The sequence below is a fragment of the Pocillopora verrucosa genome, chromosome 2, assembly GCF_036669915.1.
Source record: "Pocillopora verrucosa isolate sample1 chromosome 2, ASM3666991v2, whole genome shotgun sequence".
NCBI classification, from domain to species: Eukaryota; Metazoa; Cnidaria; class Anthozoa; order Scleractinia; family Pocilloporidae; genus Pocillopora; species Pocillopora verrucosa.
The window spans coordinates 12142411-12161450 of NC_089313.1; the positions used below are offsets into that span (position 1 = coordinate 12142411).

Consider the following 19040-nt stretch of genomic DNA (forward strand, 5'->3'; position numbering starts at 1 on the left):
TGGTAAACATCCTCTCTTGCTAACCATGAGTGGTTTATGCAAACACCACCCAATGATACAGTGTACTCATTTTTGTAAACAAGGCTGTCCAGTTAATAGAATTGTTATCTTTGTATCACCAACCCCATCAACAAACTACCACTGCTTCACAAGTCAACAAAGTTCTTCCTTAGAAAAAAAAGTTCAAGACTAGTCGCTGGCATGGCAAACAAAATTATGCATCTCCCACTTGGAATCAAACTCCAGCCAGTTCCGATTTTATACTCGGATGTTCTGTCAACTGATCCACAAAGAATCTGTGGATGAGAAGCGCGTCGCACAGTGCAAAGGATCTGCAATGAGCAAAGAAAATATTTGAGTACCCTCCTTCAGGAATTGAGTCCTAACCAGTTCAGATTTTCCGTATAAAAGCTCTACAAACTTAGCAACAAAGAACTCATTGAAGACTTGGGCCATCATACACTGAGTCGAGAGAACATAAGATCATGTTCTCTCGACTGGGTTCACGCATAACAAGAGAGTAGCACATTGCTAAGATCAGTAATGTCAGCAGTACCATGTGCAAAAACAGAGTGAAAGGAATGGCAATCTTTAGCTTGGTCGTCAAATAAAGAAAAAAAATGGGATAAGGAGGGTTAAGGCGGGAAGGAGAGAAAAGACAAGCACATTGATGATAATACTCTCTCCCACTCCCCCACTTCCCACTGTGGCCCGGGTCAGGTGACAACAGCCAATGAAAATTAAAAATGGTAACTGAAACTGAGTGGAGTGCAATTTGATCTGAAATCATATGCGTGATTTCAGACCAAAATCACACTTATAATTACTTTCATAATGAAATCGCAAAATTCAGTCGCTCATATACACGATGTTCATAGCCTGTGCAAATGTTTTGTTGAACCAGCAGTGAGTTGATTGGAAGAAAGTTGCAAAAGTTGTTTTTAGCTTTATTTGCAATTTGATAGGTTTCTTTAAATAAGTGTTTGTTCTTGTTAATTATCATCAATAGTTTGGAAAAAGATGCAATTTAGTGGAGAAAATGGTGCCATTCGTGAATATATCGCACCAATGAGAGCCAGTGATTTCAAAATGGATGACGGTAATAAAGCCAAGTATTACAAAGAGCCAGGGATGAGTAAAGTCCCAACCCACCTGAACTGAAGCACAGGAATACTTGAGTGTCAAGTCGCGATTCGTTCAGTTTAAGGGTAGTGTATTTTCCTGACGATGGATCAGACAAAGTGATGAAAGCAAATGTAATTGTTGCAATCCTGAATTACTTTCGAGACGCAGTTCTTAGTTTGTACCAATAATTTGTCTAATAGTGAATTACAGATATCTTATCTGCTGTTGTCAAAGAACTTGTCACATATCCTGCCATACGAGCGTTATCAGATACAACAGAAACAGGAGACACGTCAACACAGATAATGACAGACGCTAATTGCTATTCATAGACAGGACATTTTTCAGACGTCTTGAATGGCCGAAAGAAGAAGATTACGCCATTTGAATTTAAAAAAGAAAAAGGAAAAGAATGAAATAAAGAAAGTAAAGAAGGCTTTTTGAGAAAGGCCAAAAAAAGCCAATAGATAGCAATCCAATTTTTCTTGGCTTGAATATACGTTATCTATAATAGTAGTAAAGGATATTCTAAGGAATAAATACTCAGCAATAATAATGACGCATTCTATTCCTTTGAATGACGGTAAAAACCAACCAACAAGAAAGGAAAATATGACTTGGGTCACAATGAGACGAAGAAATATTTGCGACTTTCTTTGAATCTTAACTTCTTAGTCCGACACCTTCCTTGCCACTTTATCTTGTTTGAAGGAAAATTGGTGCAATCGTAAATTTTTAGGGAGATGCGCGAGAGGCATGAGGAAAACTCATTTCGAGAGTTGTTACAAACCGCCAAGACACTTTAGGTTCCTTAATATGAGTCGCCGCTAATCTTTCAATCATTTCAGGTGTGTTATACTGATACGTTTGCCCACTCCCTGCCCCAAAAAAGTGATTAGAGCAACAGCAACAACGGGGACAATATTCCCGCAAAGTAAATTGAACTTTGCTTCGCGCTGGTCAAAATAGAAGCCACCTGCCCTATACTTGTATCTTTATTGCCATTTGAGCGCCCTTTCAGTTTACCCGCCTATTCTTGATTTTCGCTTCAGATAATAAGCTCCCTGATAACAAATCTCACTAAACTTAATCACCTCTAGAAATCGAACATCAAGTGACTTAATGGGCTGGGCTTGCAAAAGATGGATAGGTCACACGTCATGTCTCAAATACGTTAGTGTTTTTTGAAAACCCCCACTTCATCTGCCAATATCTCGAGTCAGGTCGTCAAAAATTTGAATGCCCTGGTCTCAACCGTTCCAACAAACGGTAACTACGTATATAAAATTTTTATGGGGGTCATAAAATAAAGAAGGACGTTTTTCGTTTCTTGCAAACGTTGGACCACGGTGCCGAGCTCTACAACTGAGCCACAGAGAACTTGCTTTACAGTAAATGGTTTGAACTTAAAGTAAACATTTGACCGTGAAGTCTGATCGTTCGAGTGAGGTTAGTCCTGAGAAAGACTACTGATGTTAGTGGCGACTGACGTATCGACAGTCTAGGCGGAAATCATCATCAGAGTCTTGTGAGGAGTTCTGTCAATCGAGAACTCGTTGGTGAGTTAGAGCATGACCTAGATTAATTTGTTACCCACGAATTTTGTTCTCTCTTTTTTCCAACGTGAAACGTTTACTTATTGAAATATTAATACTCACTGTGAGAATTTTTTTTTATAAAAACTAATTATTTGTCAAAAGAAAATGCCTTTCATTTAATTATATAAGACCTTTATTTACAGTCTTAGGGGAAAATGAAAAACTGAATAAATAAGTGAATAACCAAATTAGAATACAACAGAATTAAAGACATTGAAAAAGGGGAAGATGGCTGAAGTAAAACAATACAAAAATGTTCACCGTTACATTTATTTCTTTTGTTACTCAATTCCAATTAAAGGGAAAATTTTTTTATTACTCAGTAGAAAGAAAACAGAAATTACTTAAAAGGAAATAACCGTCGTCAACGATTCCGTTTCTCTGGTTACAAATTTTTGAAAAGGATTAATCCATTTAGAGTTTAAGATGAGACAAGGCGACAGGAAAGAGCATTATGAAGCATTATGATAAAAAGATAAACAAGAAAAACAACAGGTACGATCGCCGATGGATAAAACAGTGGTTTAATAAAACTTTGAACGACATACACATTTCTCGTAAGAGAAAAGCAAATAACTTCTTCTTATAATTTTGGTTAAGTCACTCAATCAATCAAAACAACTATTCTATTAAAACTAGTCCCTAATTCCTTTTACTTAGAAATAGAAGGTTCGGTCCGAGTAATTTGAATAAAAGCCAGACATGAATATTCTAATTACGCGGTTTAAAAGGATTGATATACAATTTCAATCAACAACTGTTCCATTATTTGGCAGCGTGGAACTCATTCAGTCAAAGGATGGATCGTTTCAAGTTGTGTACAAAGAACGTAGATAAATTGCAATTTGGTTCAGTATATGGTGGCCATCTTGCATTTTAAACACACTAAATACACGTTTTAAGCTATCTATTTTGTCATGGTGAAGTGTTCTTTTAATCTGCGGTTATTTTAAAAAACAGGCAGTGCTGCCCAAAAGGTCATCCGTTGCGAGCCAGATAGATTTAACAGATTTTCAGACGAAAGCGAAACCACCTTTGCCATATTGAATCGACAGGATTTGCTCGTTAATTCGATGAGCACGTCTCCATCTTAATTTTGTATATGCATCTAATTTTCGCATGGAGAAGTCAGCGCGACTTCATTGCCGAGTTCCGAATAATATATTTTACTGAGGAAGCGAAACGCCAAGTTCACTGGAAACAGGAAACCTGATCTGTTCAAAACACGAACAATCAGAACAACCGAACACAGCAATAATAACACAACACGCAAGATAAAAACAACCAGTTCTGGCACTAAAACTGCAAAATTACCGCAACTTGCATGCATAATTACAACACCCTGGTGAGCGGTTTATCCTCAAAAAACTCATCACATTTGGCAATTTCATGTTTCCCAAAATTTCAGTTTCGAAACTAAAGAAATGGTTTAGGATAATTTCATTTATAAACAGCGAGCTAAATACTGCGCCAAACGCTAATCCAAGTTCGGTTTTGTGCGCTTGTAAACTAAAATTTTCGCTTTTAAACTACTAGTCACTGGAGCAGGTGTTACGGTTCATCAAGCCATTATTCTAAGCCTAAAGCTTTGCGTTGTTCCTCGTAGTGTGTAATGTTTCGTTTCATGATGTCCATACACGGTCCTAGAAGCCTCTCAAACGCATCTACATTCAAAACCGCGCACTTTGCTTCTCCCTCTGCGAAAACCGAGGCGGATCGCGGATTCTTCGTCACCAGCGCGACCTCTCCGAAGTAAGCTCCTTTTGTCAGCCGAGAGATTTCTTTATCTGATACCGTGACGCGAACCGTGCCGGCCTCGATAAAATACATACAATCTGCCTCGTCATTCTGTCGAATGATACACTGGCCATCGTCAAAGATTTTTGTTTCCAAAGCGTCGGCCAAATTCATTCTCTCGTAAGCCTGTAGTTCCTTTAACATGGGGACGTTCTCGAGAAGGGCCTCGTACATTTGTCGCCTTCTAGCTGCAGCTCCAACGACTATTCGCCGAAAGGTGGATTGATCGAGAGCCCAAATGCTTCCTTCAGATTTAGCTATAATGGTAGCATTTCTGGGGCAGTTGTACATGAGCGCAAGCTCGCCAAAGCTGCCCTCATCTTTAAAAGTATGAACCTTCAGTTCCTTGCCGTCCTTCTCTATAAAAACATCAAAGACGCCATTATCAATTACATAGAAATTGTCTCCATCGGCTCCTTGCCGAATAATTTCGTCTTCGGGGCTCACCTTTCGCTCGAACATAGCGTTTAGAATTTCTTTAAGCTGGTCTCGGTCGCACGACTTGAAAAGCAAAATGTTCTCGACCGATTTTTTCAAGCGCTGTAATTGTTCATCTGTTTTTGGGTGAACTACACATTTCACCTCCGTGTCGTTTTCATTAGGGTTGTACGCTTCAGCTGCGACGGCTCTGCGTCTTCCACGAGCAGGGATCTTCGGCGGCTCTTGCACTTCTTCCTTATCCTCTACAGTTTCTTTTTTTTCGGGTTTTGATGCGGCCGATTCTTTTCCGGCTTTGCTTTCTTTCTTCTTTCTTCCAAGGCGCAGCATGTCGAAGTAATCAGCGGCGAACTCGACTAAATCGCTTGGATTCTCCTGAATGCACTTGACGACAAATTCCTCGAGTAGATCAGTTAGCCCTGGGGGAATAGAAAACTGAGCGGTAGTTTCCATTCTCCGGTTTCGCTTTCCTGATCGCCTTCAAAACGTTGTCTTCAAATTTACACATCTCTAGTTTTGTCCTGGCTTCTAGGCAACGGTGCCCCAACACTAGCGCGTCGGATGGACGGACACTGAAGCGAAAGTCCGTTCCACCAATAATGGATAGTCCTTTGCTTGAATTTGACTCTGGTGTTATCCGGTGAGAATTTTTATATGGAAACTTCTATTAAATTAACTATAAGAAAATCCCCGTCTTCAAGGAGATTTTCAGAAGGAAAGTCTTTATGCGGTTTGAGTTTAACCAGCTGTCACTCTTATTTGGTGGCTTTTATTGTTCCTCTCGCATTTTAATTTTTGACAAAGGTGACGTCACCATCGCTAAGTAAGACCCGAAGTTCAATTCATTCATCGCATCTTTTCCCTGGCTGCTTAAAAACAAAAAAAGACTTTCCGGCCAACTTTTCGGGTTATGAAACCGTCGTATCCGATTTCACATAACCCTAGCGATCTTTTCCTTTCGACATTGTCGTCTTCGAGTGAATGTCAAGGGGGTATTTTTTTAAATGATACGAGAAATATATCGCAAACAAAACAAGTCCGCCTATTTCAAGCATTATGCTAATACAGCAAGGTTTCAGGGAACTCCTGTTGGTATTGAATAAAACATTAACTGTCATCAACTGAAAATATCACTGTCAACGCTTTGAATATTTTACAGAGGACGGCTTTCAATAACGATTCACAAGACACGAAAGAGTCTTGCAGGGAGTAACCAACTTTAATCGAAATGGAAAAAAGCATATTTCTTTTCAAACTTTCCATCGGTCAGACAATGACATTTTAGGTGCAAACCAGCGCCGGAGAGACTGCTATCAGGAAAGATTTGGATCTCACTTCACAGATATCGCTACAACAATCACACATTAAGAAAGACAACTTCGAGGAAAACTGTTTTGTCTTGCGAAATTTACCAGCTGCACTAAGTGTCGTCTATGTTAATTACGGGAAAAAAATATTTAAAGTAAAATAAGATAACAAAAACTCGTTTTTATGTTTTTCCCGCACAAATTATTTTATATTCTCGCGAGGATTTTCGACATTTTCATATTTTTTTTTACGACCAGGTTGTGAGACAAGAAGGGAAATTGAGGACAACTAAGAATATTTAATGAAGACAAATTTAGTTCTCAGGTTGAGATAAGAAGAACACCGCTTTCTTCTCAGTTGAAAACTTCAGAGATGAAAACAAGGAAAACTGAATGTTTTGAAAATTTGGGTAACAAGATATAATCTTGGTTCAACGTTGTTTTTTTTTAATTTTTTTTATGAGGTTTGGTTTTTGAGTCAGCGTCAGGGTGGTCTTGTGGAAAGCCTGATCAATCTTCGCAGAAAATTGGTTGCAAATTATGCAATTTCTGTCAAAGCACCTGGCACCTTTTCAACATTTGCTGTTGTATACATTACTATGTCGCTTTTCAGTTGAAAAGGAAAGTACATTAGGGATCACCTACGCCTTTTATTTGGAGTTGAAACGATCAAACAAGGAGGTTTATAGAGAAATAAAACGGATTGAAGTTTATATTGAAAGATAAAAGGCATGATATAGGTTGTCCGTTTTCAAACCGCATTAAAAGCGATAATTTCCTTGCTTATTAACATCAAAAATTTCATTAATACCAAATTCTTCATTCTATTAGTAATTTTTTTCATTTCAGCAAGTACGACCTCCCTTTAGATCAGCTGTCAGTATTTGTCCTTCAAAATTAAATCTCAATTTGCAATTGTCGGCGGTTCGGAGGAGAAACGAAATGCCGCTAACTTCATCCAATTAAGCGACAAATCTTTCCTTAGTTCAACTTCAAACTTTAGTAAGTGTATAACACCTTCTCAAGCCCGGTCAACCAGAAGGAAGAAGAAATAAAATTATCACGAGAGAAAAAAAAGCAACAGCTAACAAGAATAAACATAATTATGGAAATGGTCTGCAGATGGCGAAATATCCAAACTGTTCAATTTATACCGTAGTTGGCTTCCCACGTGGATCGAGACACGCTGTTCAGCTCACTGGATAACATAATTTTATTTCATGAAAATTTTTTTTTTTTAACGTCGTTCAGTTGCAAGCATAACTAGTATGTTTTAGACTAGAGGGGTTTTGTTTTGTTAAGGAGATGGCTGCAGCCATCTTTTACTAAAGAGAAGGGAGGTTCATCGACCATCGGCTGCTTTTGTCAACTACACAAATAAGATAACGTTTGCTAGTCAAATGCCCCGTGAGAAAAAAAAAGAGAACGATGGAAATCAGAGCAATGAGAATCTATTCAGTGTTGACCACAAGCTGTGGAAAACTTCAAATTAGCATGTTATAGCAGGTGTGTAGCTTTTTCCTGTGCTGACACATAATGCCAAATGGCATCTGAGGTGTTGATGAGCTTATTTTTTGAATAAAAGGGAAGAAAACAAAGAAAAGTGAAAGGAGGATACACCCTCCTAAGTCGTCTCCATAAACCATATCATGTAGGAGGGAATTGGATGATGGAAAATGGAATCACATCGCGCGTTTCCAAACTACCCGGGTTGTAGCTGCTCATTATATGGAAATAACTGGGGACTAATCGGGAGGAACGTAAAAGCCACAGAATACACCCTCATAAATTTTGCGAACATTACACAGCAGTTTATTAATGAGCAAATGACTGTGTTGTTAAACTATTTTCAATAACAACAGCTGATTCACAGAACGGTCAATATGGGTTTTCACCGTTTAGGACCAGTTTTCATTCATGCAACCAAAGCACTTGAGCACTGAGCCGATGAATACATATACAGCAAGAAGTAGGTCATTTCTGATCTTTTATTAAACAAATTACAAAAATTATCAACTCGGTACTCTGCCAGCGTATGTCAGCTTGCACTTTTGTTCGTGCCATTGTGAAGGTCAGCCTGTTACTCCACTAAACCTTCTTGGAGCCAATTTTAAAACGTCATGATAGCATGTCAAGGAATTTCTTCAGGAAATTCTCCAGAAAATTGTTCACGAGGATTATCTTTGAATGACTGGTTGGGACAATATCCTCCCATTTGACACCGAAGCTAGAGGTCTACACGCAACTATTGTGTACAGTTGTGTTCAATCAGTCAGCCGGTAGACATGCGAAGTGACTATTCTCTGAGGTTACGAAGGATGCAGACACCATGCATAAACCTTGAGGGAAGGAAAGAGAAAAATAATTAAGATTTTACTGAGACTTGGTACTGGAAGACGGCATTCCCAAACTCTACACGCCGTCATCCTTGACGAGGAAATCGTGAAAAAAAAATTGGGTGTTATGGGCCCTAAAGAAATGAAAAGTCAACCCTATACCGAAAATGTCTGCATACGAGAATAAATCGCATCGATGCTACAGCTTACCACAGTTTCAGTAGCATGAACTTAGAGACGAGGAACAAGTAACAACTACTCTTAGGAGCTTGCCATCCTAGATCAGAACACCTGTTACACTTGTCCCTTAATTTGTGTAAGTGGCCAAGGGATGATCCTAAATCATGACACTTGTCACATGTGAACCTCTGAGAATAAGGCCCACAGCGCCGATCCAGATCAGTTGGTACGTCATGCAACGACTTCATACAACTGTAGTTAATCCCAATATCACTAAAGATAAACGAAGTTTTGTCTTCTAGCATTCTCAACTATCTAGTTCTCATCTCACCGGCCTTCACCAGAGTGCAGCGCGCGAATGTAGCGTGTACAAATTCATGACATTTATTATTAAAACAACAGAGGTATTAAGCGCGTTCTCATTAGTCAACCGGCCAGTTTAGATGAGAGTATGTAAGCACAGTTGTGACGTCACGCTTTTTGTGTTTGGCGGTACAATTTGAAAAACGTTTCAAACTCCAAGCCTTTGCAATACTAGCAGAGTAATTTCAAGAACAAATAACAAATATAAGACATGGAGGAAAAAATTCCTAAATCTAATAACCTCTTCTTCCCTTAACCCCCACCCTATCGCACCGCAGATCTGTTGCCGCCTTTTGGCTTAAAAAATTTTTCATATAATGTCATTTTCTCTGATAAGTTCTCGGCGTATAAAACTACTTTCACATTGGCGATGATATACGTTAACTTTTTTTTCTCCGCATCGGAGCAAAACACCACAAAGCATGATGAGCGATTCAACTTCTCAACCATATTCTTGGGCTGCCAAAGCGGGCAAGTTTTCGTCACTTTTAAATGCTCACCCGGGAGGTTGGAAGAACCCTCAGAAATTATGCAAACCCTCGACTGCGTCACGAGTTTGCATAACTTTCTCGGTTACTTCCAAATCCCCCCTTGTGTTTAGATGAGAGTAACTATATAAACACGGAAAAAGTTCCTTAGTACTTAAATATGAGTTTATATAAGCGAAGTCATCTTAGTCGCCATGGCGAGTAACAGATAATAGAGGGGAAAAAAGCGACCAACAGATAAAAAAAGAAAAAAAAAGCGACCAACAACTTTTAATGGCGACCATTTTAAAATTGAAAGTCACGAAAAGGCGACTCTTTGATTTATGAGCTTGAAGCCTTTAGCCCGGGGAAAAAGAAGTACTGTGACAAGTTACAATTTTTTGCTGTGTCTCGAGTTATGAAAATTGTTTAATTTAAAGATCAATTAATCACAAAAGGCTAGATTTTCATCCTAGAAGTTAACAGTTCCTGTAAGTTCGTTGCTAAAAAGAACGTTAAAAAAAACAAACGACCCCGCAGTGAATGTGGGATGTGTTAATCACAAATATGATTACGATTATAGACACCACTGAACGTCTCAAAGTGTTGTGACCACCAATCAATCAAAAATTACATATGCCAAAATTTGAGAAACAAATCAAGCATTGACTAACCTCTTAAACCCCAAAACTGATCAGCGTCAAATTTCTCCTAAAAATACTGGATGAATTTGACAAGTAAAAGTCACGAGAATTGAGAACACTGATCAGCCCGAGACTAAGATCTTCCACAAATGCTCACAGATGCATACATCGGAATATGTATTTAGGGTGTAAGGGAGAATCGTAGTGCTGAATACCGGTAATTGGTTTTTTATTTGACAGTCCCTCTTCTCTTTAAACAAAAATGCGATCGTTTTGTAAGGTTAAAAAATTTCTACCTTTTGTCGATATTGTTGCTCTTTATTGTAAATGCTTTTGCGCAAAGAGATAAAAGTTTTAACAAATAATATTGCTGACTAATTGCTGGTCACAACTGAATAAAAAGTTTTTACAAACATTTACATCTACAATTACATCGATAAAATACTATAAACTGTATAGTTATCAAGCTTAAGTACCGAATATTTCTTACACTGTTGGAAGAAAAATGTCAACTTTTCTACTTTGTTGAATACCAGAGTCTGTAACTTCATCTCCTCTGCCCCATGATTTAGCCCTCCTCACAGAACGATCCACAACTCTACCGCTCCGATCTAAACTAGATACTAGTCTACTCATATGCCGGCTTTCTGGACTTAAAGAACTCTCTTTTTTATTTCTCCGCTGCGAAGGCAACGCTGAAATAGGCACTGCTTCTCCCAGGAGTCCCAGGTTTTGATTTGATACGAAAACGCCCGCAGTTTTCGATATTTTGTCGGTAAGGTCATTTCGTCCTGGACTAGACTCACTAGTCCAACTAGATGGACGCTTTTTCTTCTCGGCACTACCCCGTAAATGCGGTTGCGAACCAAAGTTCCTAGAGTATTGTACGAAAGGATGATTTTCAAAGCTGTTACAAGCCGTTGAACGAATATTAACCGAGTCATGATCGGGTAAAATAATACAAGGCACTATTTTTCCGGCACTCTCTTCTTTCTTTGAAGTGGTCTCTATGCTTGAACTGTTACATTCGCCGACAAAATAACCGCTTGCTACGCTTAAAACCAACTTGGGTTTGCCAGAAAGACCCTGATTCACTTCCTTGGTTGTCAGAGTAGTTTCCGCTGATGAGGTTTTCTTTGAATTAGAAAGCGAATTCCGTGCAATCTTGCTTCCTATAGATAACTTTTGGAAATTCAAATTCAAAAGTATTTTTTTGTTAGATGTTCTTTCCTTCGAAGTGGTGCTTTCCAGAGTATCATTTTCTTTACTTGAATGATCTTCTTTTGATCTCGGTATACTTTTCACTATATGAGCTGCATTTTGTGGATGGACTTCAGTTTGCTGCCTTTGGGACAAATCCCTTCCAGCGTCGTCTAAGTAGTTCAACTTGGAACCTCTGCGAACAAGCGCAAACAATCCTTTCGCCATGTTTCCTTGAAGAGTAAGTGCTCCTCACACCAACAGAATTAACGTCAAACTCTTTAGCTTATAACTTCATCTCAAAACATACTTATGCAAAATGATGATAACACTTTACATGTTTACTTCGTGCTTAGTGATGCAGATATGGTTTGTTTTCCGCTATATTGTTCTTTGAATAATAGCAGGTCAATACAAATCACAAAGACAGCACTTAATCCGTATAAAAGCCTTGCCGACAGAATGGCCGAAACATCCGCACCATGATGAAAACCAGCGCTTGAGTGGTCACAACATAAAATTAAGCTTTCACAGACAGCAATTTAATTTTGCACTTGATGAATGCGCAAGTTGCAAGTGATGTTAAATTCTTTCGCTGATCAGCGAAAGAATATACACCTTTTTTTATTTGTGGGCTCTTGAACAGTGACGTTGTATTTGCGTCATCAAATGGCCATGATTCTACATGCACTTGTGTGACATCCGGCACTAGACAAGAAGTATCAGTGAAGAAAGGACAAACACTCAGCCACAATATACACATATAGGTACTACCCTTAAAGAATGATAGGTATATATATTTAACAATATGGTTTCCTATCCACTCTTACATTTAACAAAGCCCATTTTAAGATGCTTTGGAAAGAAATAAGACTTTTTGTTCAGAGGGTGAGTGCCTTTTCAAAGTCTCCACACCTAAGGGGCCGTGAACTGCTTGGCTAAAGTATTGCACTTGGTCAAAGGACACAGTTATATAGAGAACGGGACAAAGCTTTGATATTACTGGTGAAGAGATCACTGAAGCCGCCACGTCCTTAGCGAGCGATTGTTGATAAGGTTGTCACAGCAGTCGGTCTCTCCACCTAATAACACGAAACAATGCCGACTTACCGGGTTTAACTCGCTTTAATTTTATAACCGAAAAGAAAAAAACCGAACCGTTGTTTCGTTGACAAAGACCTCACCAGACATGTACGAGAAGGCTTGAGAAACAGGAAGTGTAGTGCTCTCTATTTAGTCTCGAACCTACACGTCTCTTTCTTAAAAAGACTTTGGGCACGCAAGGGAAATTTAAAATTTCTTTTGTCTTTTTAAGGTCTCCCGTACTTTGCGATTGTTGTTCTTAGCGGAGTGTTAACAAAATGCCAAAAGAAAAAGCCGCCCTTACAGGTGCTGTAATTTAATATGTAAGGCGTTGGTTCTCATTGCCAATTATTCTGTACTTACGTTCACAGGGGTTGATCCAAATGTTCTTTACGAAAGTCCTAGAGATGCACGTTTAATTATAGACTTGAGAAACAAATTGTAAAGAAAAGAGATGTTTACCAGTATCAAAAAAACAATAAACAAAAGAAGACAGATTTAGAACAACGTTGATATGATAAACAATTGAGAATAATTTATGGCTGTATGTGAGTGCCTCAATGACGGTTTCGTGAAATGGCATCCTTCTATTTTACAATAAAAATCAGGTACAATATAGTGCTGGATCATTAAGATATAAACGGTTATCCGTGATCGTAGGAAACATCGTTATCTACCTTTTCATAAGAAACCTCGCTGTGACTTACACATTTGAGAAATTTCTGGTTATTTAATAGAGGGAAAACTGAAGATACAAATTTGAGAGGAGAACTTAGAGTAGTAGGCTCCTAGGCGTTAAAAAACACAATATTTTAGCATGAACCGCTCTTTCAAGTCAAGAGCCATCACCAACAACACTTAACATTTGCCAGTAACTCGTTAAATTCTAACCAACAAGTTTTAATGACATTTTACAAGTCTCTCGATAGATTTTGCTTATCGGGACAAATCACATAGCAATTTAAGTAAAACCAAAGCTCCACACTATACACATGCTCTTATTTCTGTGCATCTTTACAGGTTTCACTTACTCAGAGCCGATTCGAGCTCCCACTCCGACAGCAATTTATGTACCGTAACATCTCAGTCAAGCCCTCCAGGGACTAAATTCACTAATTTAGCCTTATCTATTCCATATATATATCAGGTGATTCGGTCTGATGAAAGATCAAATTGGTTCAATCTCGAGGTAAGTGGGGCCATTTTTGAAAGAAAGAATTAGGAGGGATTAAATTATTTCATTTGGTTATCCATGAAGATATAACGTCCTCTGCCTGAAATTTTTTTCAGCTTGCACCCTCCTGCTTTCTTAACAAAGTCCAAGGATTACCTTAACTACTATAAGGCATTGATCGAGAGCTAACGATCGAAACGTCAGCTTTAGAAACTCTTTATAATGGCTAGTTTACATTATCAACTCAGTTGATAAAAGCAAATCATCTTATAATACCATCCACCGACGCAGCACCACTTTTTCTTAAGAAACGTACCCGCTTTATTCATAGGCAATTATTAGTTTCAGTTTGGATATAGCGTTCTTAAAATAACTGCGCTTTGCTAACCGCTGAAACGGAAAAATTGTTGGAAACCTTTTGCTCCAACGCTTTTATGTCTGTCATTTCGCAGAGTTTCTTCTCGGTCAAGTTTAATATTCCACGATGAAAGTTGTATGAGGGCGTTGACTGCAACGTACTGACTGAACATCAGCTTCTTGTCATGATGTATCTGGGAGCTCACTCAGTTATATTATACCTTCTGGTAATCCCTCAAACTCTGAGTCCTCAGCCTCTTCCCATTGCCTCTTTTGAATTCTTTTTTCTTTGATTATTCTTTGGTTTTGTATCGTTTCCAAAATGTGCTTATAAATTCCCAATCCTAACAACGCACTCACAAAAAAATTTATAGCAGACTGCCATTTGCTTATATCTGTGACTCTGTCCTCTCCGAACCGACATGATAGCGGTTGCACATGCAAAATGACGAAATACGCAAAGAGGCACAGCATACTAAAAAGGACTTTAAGCATGTTTTTTCGTTGCCAAAAAGCTTCAGCGAGACCTTGTGCAAGCGAGAAGGAGGCGGCGCATATCCAAAGACGAGTTTCTTCGCCAGCAGAGCAAGTAACAGGACCGTTTGTTTCTACACCATCACTAAGCTTCAGAACAGCAGTCCACAGTGTAATTAAGAACACTGCATAGATTCCAGTTGGGAGCCAGGGCTTGTCGTCAACTTGATCGTTTAATACTTCTTGCTCTTCAAGTGCAGAAAGGTCTATATCCTTGATATCAAATTGTCTGGCATTTCTCTTGCGTTTCCAAGGTTTCCGCTTACTAGCGTCGACAAAATCGTACGCACTCCTTGATCCCGAATGTGTTGGGATACTATCTAAACTCCTCAGAAATCCTGCGCCATCCCCTTCGCTGAGTGCACCACCATAACTGGCTGACGTTTGGGCAGCGATTTGCTGTGCTCTGTTAGGAACAGAGAGCTGTGCTGAGTTGACAACACCATTAGCCTTTCTGTGTCTCCTAGGCGTTGCATGAACGTTTGCGATTATCAAATTATCCCTTGGTGTTGTCTCTCGACCAATGGCCCGTCCTGCATTTGCGGCTCTACGGCGCGGCACTCGCCCAGCAGGTGAATTTCCTCTACTGGATGGCAGTTGAGCAGAAGATAAACCGCGAGTTGCCGGGTGTCGAACTGGTGTCGATAATCGGCTTGTTTGGGTACGGGTGGGTGATACAGAACGACCAGGTGCGAGTCGGAGAGGAGATGCGACACGGTGTGGCACGTGACGACCCGGCGATGGAGCTTGAATGGGTACGTGAAAAGCAGATCCCGATACAAGTGCTACTGAAAAACGAGATGGAGATGACACTCGACTTTGCGCTATAGGAGCAGGTGAAGTGACACGGCTAGACACGTGACGAATTAAGCGAGGGGTACTGCCTGTGCTGTTTCGACGCTGTTGACCAGAAGGAATCGGGTTTGATCTATTCCACGAGATATCTTCTCCACTGATCTCAATTGAATTCCTCTGAGAGATGGTTTCATTTGATAAATTGCGTCCTATTTCCGTCACTGTTTGTAGCATAGCTGAGGAAAGAAAATTCAATCAAGCTGTCTTAAAAACAACAAATATTCCCCTCTTGAAGCTAATTTTATTAGCAAACATATGTTAGATTTCGATACTACATTAGCTCATTTTGCAGGACTTGAAGCTAACACAAAAAGTTTGATGAACCATCCTAGCTTAACATCGGGGATTAAAAATCGAAACTTAATTAACTTTCTCGACAATCTACCTTATCTGTGAACGGAAGGATCACTTAATAGGCTAAATTGGAGGAAAATATATGCCGCCAGTAATAAAAAAATTGAAGCATCTTTTTGGCATCAAAGATAATTTTCTAAAGATGGAATCAATAGACTCAATCAAAAGGTAATATCAATAACAGAACTGTGCAGTAAATGTCAACCTAGGTAAAATCCTGTTTTATTTGTTGTGTACAACAACCACTGTAGTCTCATGCTATAACGCCGAGTGACGTTAAGAAAGGCTCGAATAAAATATACATGCTGGTGCTGAGCATAACGATTTTTTGTTTCCATTCAATATTTCTGTGGGTATCACAATACCAAACGCGGAATACTAGCTAGCTTCAAAAATTCAGATGACTATCTATATGAAATAATTGACAAATTTTTTTCATCGCTCTGAAGTTCGTGAAACATCAGCGGTAAAAATATATGAGGCCAGTTGTATGATCATCTCCTGATGAGATCGCCCGTTGCTTTGAAATGACTCAATTATCCCTGAAAAGTGCATGCCACTTCAGCATGCATAAAGCATTCTGCCTGATAAGCGATTCGTGTTTTGAAGATATTTTGCAAAAGTTAATTATTTCTATTGGTAACTATGATTATGATTTGCAATAAAATAAAGCCAAATAAAACTTTAAATGAAGCTCCCTTTTCTTTCCGTAGTGAACAAACGACTCATCGAAGCAGCGGATGAAAGCATTATATTTGAAAAAACATGGAAATAATTTTTGGCCGAGTTCATCGAATATACAATTTACTCGCCTTTTAAACCTTAAGAAAGACATTTCCACGAAAACGAAAATATTAAACTTTCCTATGCTTTAAGTGAAGTCTCACCGGCTGTAATGTATAGTCATTAATTTAAGTGATCAATCTTTCGCTTACACTTCAAGTTCTCTTTACACTACAGATCTCTTCAGTGCTGTTAAACTCAATTTTATAGACTGCAGTGAATTCTTAGAATATTTCAAAGAGCGGTTTTAACTCCGTCGAAATTGGATCAAAATCGAGATACAAGCGATAAAGTGTATTTTCACTCTTTGGTACTATCAGGCGAATGTTGAAAGTAACGAGGTTTTCTTTTCCGCGGGATAAATTTGAATCATGTAATTTACCTAATGAACAACTTAGGCTCACTGTATGACTCACATAGAGAGAATTACAGAGTACTTTAATCGAGATAAATCATTCAAAGTTTGATAGGTTCATTGCCCGTGTGCCCTTGAAACGTAGATATTACCATTTTGAAGTAATATGCAATGATGCCAAGTTTAGTGACGTCTTAAACTTCGTGTTTCCAGGGCTCAGCATTTCAACCTTTAAGAGTAGTTTTGAGCCACTAAGGAAAATGAACCTTGCCATCGAACGTGGCGTGGTTAGAAAAAATAGTCTCTAAGTAGACGTAAAGTTCAATGAAACAAAGAGGCCCTAATTGAGACTTGTTTTGACGAAGGAGTATTGAGCAGAGAACATCAAGTGCTAATAGATGAAATTAGGAAGCCGTGGTTTTATAATCTGCTAAATAGAAAGCTAAGCAAAGTACCTTCTTTTCTGAACTCAAAATCGTCCTGGATACTTTCACTTATGTCCGTTACATGGGTACCAGAGTCAGAATCTGCCATATTTTTCTACTGTCCGTGAAATACGACATTTACGAGACCCTGGTCCGTTTTTCATGAACTCAGATAGGATCAAGAATCTTGGCGATCATTTGACTAGGGAGAACTTGTTATACGTGATCACAACAGGGCTCCTGTAAATTGATTCAACAGGCTTTTCTCATTGGTTGTTTTTATTGGGCGATAAGTAGAAGCTGAACAATACGCGTTAGGCGTCATCGAACAAAAATACCGCACTGCTAATTACTGGTAAATGGATTTTGTGGACGAAAGTTTCTGCAAACGTCTTGTCTTTGTCTTCACATATTCAACTTGAATTCGCTTAATTATTCATTGGCAAATATATATGGGTTTTCAAGTAATTAAGAGAGAAGTTTTTTTCATTTTAGATTGTCACTGCCTACGCGACAAACCTCTCGTTGGTACATTGTTTAAATGCACGCAAGCCGTCCCTCAAACCGTTAGGGAAATCACCTCCGTCAAGTACTGAACCTTCATAGCGTTATGATATGTCAACCATTTGGTAGATGTGTTTTGTTCAAAATAAAAACAACTGAAAATATAGTTATAATAATTCGCGGATTAAATTGGAATTAATTGTTTGAAATCTATATGACAAATTATACTCAACACAACTAGTTTCTTGATCGTAGTTCGGACGGGGGTAATTTGAAATTTGCAAACTTAGCCGTAAGCAGTCCCTGGTGCGTATTGAAAATTATTTCCCAAAAGAAGTTGCAGTGATTATAATTAACACAGCATTCCTATTTTTATCTTAAAATGTATTTAAATATTGATGATGGAGGGATAAGGTTGAAGCGGGTGATTCTCTCTCGTTTTCATTATTACCATGACATAACGAGCACACCATATGTCAAAAGGAGACGAATCATCATCAGTTCATGTATTCATGCATCTATCAAAAGAGAAACAAAGAGATCTGAAATGGTATTACACTGATCGCGTGCTTCATCCTTTGATGTTTCTCTCAAACAAGGGGCACTGGAGCGTGGATGGAAACCGATACGGCCGGCGACTCAAATCCATCCAATGGAAGATTGCAGAGTCCAAATCTTAATGAGCGCAAGATTCTCGAATTTCAAAGAGCTGATAAGAGTGAGAGAGTTATTTCAATGCCCAATTGCACCACTGGAAGTGTGAAGAACTAAAGATGAATATTGAGGGGGAAAAAATTGCAAGAGGCTGTGAGGTATACGACTCGTAGGAAGTAAAACCATCCACTTCCGTAAAAATCGTGGAAAATTACATAAGTCACCCAATTCAGGCACTGACATCAAGCCAAGTCGCCCATTCAAAGTTGCACAGGAAACCGAGGGGCCTGGCCTTGTCATTGTTAACGCGGAATCCACTGTAATTGGCTAAAGCTGTAGTGGTCTCCCTGTCTGAGATAATTAGGCGAAGCTAGATAAATAAATAAATAGAAAAAGGCATCACAAAGAATTCTGAAATCTGAAGAACACCGATTACAAATATCGCTACTTAAAATTCTGCAGACTAAGCAGCTGAACCCAATAACTGAGGGATAATTATGGCAATGT

General features: G+C 38.9%; 1 protein-coding gene and 1 pseudogene across 1 annotated transcript; both read right to left on the minus strand.

The window, feature by feature from the left end:
• Positions 1-3229: 3229 nt before the first annotated feature.
• On the minus strand, positions 3230-5913 carry LOC131791598 (cAMP-dependent protein kinase type II regulatory subunit pseudogene; annotated as a pseudogene).
• Positions 5914-13628: 7715 nt separating this feature from the next.
• On the minus strand, positions 13629-15641 carry LOC131791586 (uncharacterized). The gene has a single exon (XM_059108934.2). It carries the CDS (start codon positions 15630-15632, stop codon positions 14280-14282), a length of 1353 nt encoding a protein of 450 aa, XP_058964917.2. The 5' UTR covers positions 15633-15641; the 3' UTR covers positions 13629-14279.
• Between the last annotated feature and the right edge of the window lie 3399 nt (positions 15642-19040).